This window comes from Hyla sarda, chromosome 12 (assembly GCF_029499605.1).
Source record: "Hyla sarda isolate aHylSar1 chromosome 12, aHylSar1.hap1, whole genome shotgun sequence".
NCBI classification, from domain to species: domain Eukaryota; kingdom Metazoa; phylum Chordata; class Amphibia; order Anura; family Hylidae; genus Hyla; species Hyla sarda.
This window is the reverse complement of record NC_079200.1, coordinates 4449151-4455573: the sequence shown is the minus strand read 5'-3', so window position 1 is coordinate 4455573 and position 6423 is coordinate 4449151. Positions and strand designations below refer to the sequence as shown.

At 47.5% G+C, this 6423-nt stretch overlaps 1 protein-coding gene across 6 annotated transcripts in view; it reads right to left on the bottom strand.

Annotated features, from left to right (window-relative positions):
* The window catches only part of CHD6 (chromodomain helicase DNA binding protein 6), a 136930-nt gene that overhangs the window by 27892 nt on the left and 102615 nt on the right, over positions 1-6423 (bottom strand). For 4 of the 6 annotated variants that reach the window (XM_056549343.1, XM_056549348.1, XM_056549344.1 and 1 more), the window contains exons 24-26: positions 5864-5953; positions 4598-4701; positions 4392-4520 (exon numbers count right to left, since the gene is read on the bottom strand). In XM_056549343.1, coding sequence (XP_056405318.1) covers positions 4392-4520; positions 4598-4701; positions 5864-5953 — 323 coding nt within the window. The remainder of the gene's footprint in view (positions 1-4391; positions 4521-4597; positions 4702-5863; positions 5954-6423) is intronic. The other 2 variants (XM_056549345.1, XM_056549347.1) reach the window with 1 other exon arrangement.

The window sequence follows — 6423 nt, the reverse complement described above, 5'->3', positions numbered from 1 at the left end:
TGTAGAATTGCAGAGTTGCCGGCGGGGCTGCACGATATATCGTAAAAGCAATGGAATCGCGATTTTTGCTTTCTGAGATATAGCGATACAGCCCCCGGGGAAAACATGCGATTATCTGCTCAGGTCGGCTCCCGTGGCGGGGGCCGGCCAGAGCAGGTAAAGACAAAATACTAAAAGTCAGTGTTTCCCTACCAGGGGGCCTACAGCTGTTGCAAAACTACAACTCCCAGCATGCCCGAACAGCCAAAGGCTGTCCGGGCATGCTGGGAGTAGTAGTTTCACAACAGCTGGAGGCACCCTGGTAGAAAAACACACAAAAACTTCTGCTCACCTTGTCCCTGCAGATGCCGTTCCCCTCCGTGCGGTCCGGGGTGTCCTCTCTTCATTATTCACCTTGTAGGACCTTTCCCTTTTCAGCCAATCACCGGCCGCAGTGGTGTCACATGTCAAGCCTGTGATTGGCTGAAGGGGAAAGGACTTGTTCTGCAGCAAATACACTAAGTATGAGATCTGACGGGCAAACCCAGTGTGTGTGTTACTGCAGGACAAGGTGGGAAGAATGTGACAGGGGGGGGGGAGATGTGACAAAGGGGGGGGGGAGAATGTGACAGGGGGGGGATGTGACAAAGGGGGGGGGAGAATGTGACAGGGGGGGGGGGAGATGTGACAAAGGGGGGGGGAGAATGTGACAGGGGGGGGATGTGACAAAGGGGGGGGGAGAATGTGACAGGGGGGGGAGATGTGACAAAGGGGGGGGGGAGAATGTGACAGGGGGGGGATGTGACAAAGGGGGGGGGGGAGAATGTGACAGGGGGGGGGAGATGTGACAAAGGGGGGGGGGAAGAATGTGACAAAGGGGGGGGGATGTGACAAAGGGGGGGGGGAAGAATGTGACAGGGGGGGGATGTGACAAAGGGGGGGGGGGAAGAATGTGACAGGGGGGGATGTGACAAAGGGGGGGGGGAAGAATGTGACAGGGGGGGGATGTGACAAAGGGGGGGGGGGGAGAATGTGACAGGGGGGGGATGTGACAAAGGGGGGGGGAGAATGTGACAGGGGGGGGAGATGTGACAAAGGGGGGGGGGAGAATGTGACAGGGGGGGGATGTGACAAAGGGGGGGGGGAGAATGTGACAGGGGGGGGGAGATGTGACAAAGGGGGGGGGGAAGAATGTGACAAAGGGGGGGGGATGTGACAAAGGGGGGGGGGAAGAATGTGACAGGGGGGGGATGTGACAAAGGGGGGGGGGGAAGAATGTGACAGGGGGGGGATGTGACAAAGGGGGGGGGGAAGAATGTGACAGGGGGGGGATGTGACAAAGGGGGGGGGGGGAGAATGTGACAGGGGGGGGATGTGACAAAGGGGGGGGGAGAATGTGACAGGGGGGGGGAGATGTGACAAAGGGGGGGGGGGAAGAATGTGACAGGGGGGGGATGTGACAAAGGGGGGGGAAGAATGTGACAGGGGGGGATGTGACAAAGGGGGGGGGGGAAGAATGTGACAGGGGGGGATGTGACAAAGGGGGCGGGGAAGAATGTGACAGGGGGGGGGATGTGACAAAGGGGGGGGAGAATGAGACGGGGGGGGATGTGACAAAGGGGGGGGGAGAATGTGACAAAAGGGGGAGGGGGAAATGTGATAAGGGGAAAGGTGACAAGGTGGATGAATGTGACAGGGGGGAATGTGACAAAGGGGGGGAGGGGGGGAATGTGACAAAGGGGGGGAGGGGGGTAATGTGACAAAGGGGGGGGGATGTGACAAAGGGGAGAGGGGGAATGTGATAAGGGGGGGGGAATGTGACAAAGGGGAGAGGGGGAATGTGATAAGGGGGGGGGGAATGTGACAAAGGGGGAGGGGGAATGTGATAAGGGGGGGAATGTGACAAAGGGGGGAGGGGGGGAAATGTGATGGGGGGGGGAGAATGTGACAAAGGGGGGGGATGTGACAAGGGGGGGGGGATGTGACAAAGGGGGAGGGGGAATGTGATAAGGGGGGGGGGAATGTGACAAAGGGGGGGGGATGTGACAAGGGGGGGGATGTGACAAAGGGGGGAGGGGGAATGTGATAAGGGGGGGGAATGTGACAGGGGGAAATGTGAAAAGGGGGGGAAGAATGTGACAAAGGGGGGCGAATGTGATAAGGGGGGGGGATGAATGTGACAGGGGGATGTGATAAGGGGGAGATGTGAAATTTCAATGCAAAAAATTGTACCACTTTTGGTAACAATTTCTAGACATAATCATACCGCCTGGGAGGTTAAATCAACTGGTGCCAAAAAGTAATACATAAGTTAATAACTTCCATTTAAAAATCTTAATCCTTCCAGAGGAAGTTGTGTAGTTCTTTCCAGTCTGACCATAGTGCTCTCTGCTGACACCTCTGTCCATGTCAGGAACTGTCCAGAGCAGAAGAAAATCCCCATAGCAAACCTCTCCTGCTCTGGACAGTTCCTGACATGGACAGAGGTGACAGCAGAGAGCACTGTGGTCCGACTGGAAAGAACTACACAACTTCCTGTGGAGCATACAGCATCTGATAAGTACTGGAAGGATTAAGATTTTTTATATAGAAGTAATTTACGGTACAAATCTGTTTAACTTTTTGGCACCAGTTGATTTAAAAAAAAAGTTTTCCACCAGAGTACCCCTTTAAACAAACTAATCAATAAAAAAATAACAGTAATAATATTCCTGGGCCTCAGGACAATACGGCCCATAGAAATGACCCAAGATTCCAAATCTTCAGTACGAAGAACGGACTCCATATTTGACTAAATTAGGGGAATCTGCGATGAGCCAAACTCGACCCGCACCAAGTGACAAAGTTGTAAACATCGAAAAAACCCATTTGGTGGAGACAGGTGGTACAAATCCCGCCTCAAATTAAAGCCCATAGACTTTTATGGGATTCCGCACTCCCATTCACACTTCTGAAATTCCGCTAGCGGAATTTCAGAAGTGCGAATGGGAGCGCGGAATCCCATAAAAGTCTATGGGCTTTAAATTTGCACACATTAAAACGAATTTTTTCTATTGCACTCCTTATGGTAAATAAAAAAACTTTCTAATGTACTTTGTTTTAAGTTTTCTATGTTTTATTTGTGTTAAAAAAGCTGCCACTAGGTGTCTCCCTACTTGTCAGAGCACATTTCCCCCCATCTCTTGCAGAGACTTTGGACTCCTGCTGGCCTGGCAGAAATCCAAAATAAGGAAATGCTGAGGGGGTGTGTGCAGTCTTAGCCAATCATAGCTCATTTCACACTGAACTGCTCTGGGCTGTGTGTAGCGGAGTGAGGGAGGAAGTTCTACCCTGTATGGCTTCAGATGATGTCACGCCTGCTGGGGAATGCCCCTTCCCAGTCTGTGAATCTGAGACTGAGCAGAAAATACAGAACAATATCAAGGTAGAAAACTAATAAATAATAAAAATAAAGGCCGGGGGTGGTTTATCATGATGGGGGCCGTGACTTGGGAGGACTATAAAATTTAACAAGATCGTAACAGGTACTCTTTAATTTTAGGCGGAATTCCGCAAGCTAAAATTCCGCCGTGTAGATAGAGCATAAGTCTAGAAGGGTCAGGAAAGAGGTGTACCACTAGGGCCCAATAACTAACCAGTGGATAATTAAAAGGGTACTCTAGGGAACACAATTTATAAGTGATTGCGGGGGGTCCGACCAATCTCCTGTACACGGCTCGGTTACTAACCAGTCACCTCCGGAGCGTGGCCCGTACAGCGGACAGACCGCGCACGATCAGACACTGATCCCTATAGTGTGGATAGGGGATAGGCTGTGTTACTCATAATACCCCTTTAAAGAAAGTCATAAGGCGCCAATTCTGGCCGATGGGAATGGCTGATGCTTTTCTTTCGCTAAAGAACCCAAGCAGTTTCCATGGTGTTTAGGATTGAACACTCAGGCTCTGCCCCTAGTGGCCGTATGAAGTTGCTGCAGCACTTTCTGAAAACAAAGCTACATTAAAGGGGTACTCCGCTGCTCAGCGTTTGGAACAAGCCGGCAGCTTGTGACATCTTAGCCCCGCCTCATCATGACATCACGCCCCGCCCCCTCAATGCAAGTCTATGGGAGGGGGCGTGACAGCCGCCACGCCCCCTCCCATAGACTTGCATTGAGGGGGTGGGACGTGACATCATGAGAAGGCGGGGCTATGACATCACAAGCTCCCAGTGCCGGCTCCAGCGTTCGGAACAGTTTGTTCCAAACGCTGAGCAGCGGAGTACCCTTTTAATATAATATAAAGTTCTAGTTTTGCAACATACAGCATGCACGGTATACAGTGGGTACCCCAGTTCAGCCTGGTCCAACCGAGAAGACTGAGCTGCAGTACCAAGCCTGGCAACAAGGCCACTTCATTCCACTGTGACTCCTTACCGCTCTGCTACATCAGGAGCCACATCAGTAACTCCGTCAGCCGACAAGGAATTCTTATCCGGCATTCCCACTTTCTCCAGAAAGCAAAGGGCCGGATCAGCTCTCATGGCGCAGTAACGCTCATAACCTAAAAAAAGGGACACAAAAGGTCACTCAAGGCTTTCCAGTTAGTCTACATAGATTTCTGCCATCAGCAATACATACCATGCTTATAAACTCCGACCAGGAGAGATTTATCGGCCTCCGCATCCCACCAGTCCACAGGGATCTCTACATAATCTATGTCAGGTAACAGGACATCCAAGTCTCTGGAACACAAATAAAACTTATCAGATGCTGCTTAAAGGGGTACTCCGGTGGAAAACTTTTTATTTTTATTTTATTTTTTTATGAACTGGTGCCAGAAAGTTAAACAGATTTGTAAATTACTTCTATTTAAAAATCTTAATCCTTCCAGTACTTTTTAGCAGCTGTATGCTACGGAGGAAATTCTTTTCATTTTGAATTTCTTTTTGGTCTTGTCCACAGTGCTCTCTGCTAAAACACCTCTGTCCATGTCAGGAACTGTCCAGAGCAGCATAGGTTTGCTATGGGGAATTTCTCCTGCTCTGAACAGTTCCTCAAATGGGCATCAGGTGTCAGCAGAGAGCACTGTGGACAAGACAAAAAAGAAATTAAAAAAGAAAAGAATTTCCTCTCTAGCATACAGCTGCTAACAAGTACTGGAAGGATAACGTTTTTTAATAGAAGTAATTTACAAATCTGTTTAACTTTCTGGCACCAGTTGATTTAAAAAAAAAATGTTTTCCACTGGAGTACCCCTTTAAATCTAATACCAGGAAAAGCAGCATGAAAAGGCCGTCGCCTTGTATCGCACCCCTGCTGTAATTTCTGACCAATTTTTTATGACAATTCTCCCTATAGGTGGCGCTAGAGATGATAGGAAAGAAATCGGGAATTGCTTAGCAACATGAAAGGGCCCCTATAGGTGGCACTAGAGATTAAAGAAAAGAACCAGAGTCTTTATGACAATTCTCCCTATAGGTGGCGCTAGAGATGATAGGAAAGAAATCGGGAATTGCTTAGCAACATGAAAGGGCCCCTATAGGTGGCACTAGAGATTAAAGAAAAGAACCAGAGTCTTTATGACAATTCTCCCTATAGATGGCGCTAGAGAAGAAAGGAGGAACCAGAGTCTTTATGACAATTCTCCTTATAGATGGCGCTAGATATAAAAAGAAAGAACCAATCTTTATGACAATTCTCCTTATAGATGGCGCTAGAGATGAAATGAAAGAACCAGAGTCTTTATGACAATTCTCCCTATAGATGGCGCTAGAGATGAAATGAAAGAACCAGTCTTTATGACAATTCTCCCTATGGGTGGCGCTAGAGAGTATTCTTTCTTCTGGAGGATAACATTTTCCATAAATATTAAGCCGATTGTTCAGAAGTTGCTTTGAACCTCACCTTACATTTACACCTTCCAAGGCCTTGGCAGCAGCATCTCCCAGAACCTCCGCCTTGAGGTAGTACAGCATACGCACTCGCAGGAGGACCCTATCAAGAGACAAAATTATCACTGACATATTAAAACATACTAATACTAATTTCAAATCCAATGGAAAATACATTAAATAAACTAATAAATAATTATCAATAAATGATTATTAATCATAATACATAAAGAAATAAAAATGTCCAGCAGCGTCATTAAACATTTCTAGCATTAGAGCATTATCCTTAGTTTTTGTCCCTAAGGCTTTATTATTTCTAGACTTAATTATTTAAAAAAAATTTAAATAAAATAACATTGTCATCCAAGGACTCAGGTCATCAGATTTAAATCAATTTCTACAAATGCAAATTAAAATAGGAACTTTTGTCATTTGAACAAACTTTGCAAAGATCAATAGTAAAATAAGTGAATAAGATACTTTGTTATATATCTTATTAGATAAAAAATGCTTCTCTCTCGTTATCTTCTTCTTCTCTGTTAATCAGCTCAGACAAGCAATGCAAGTCTATGG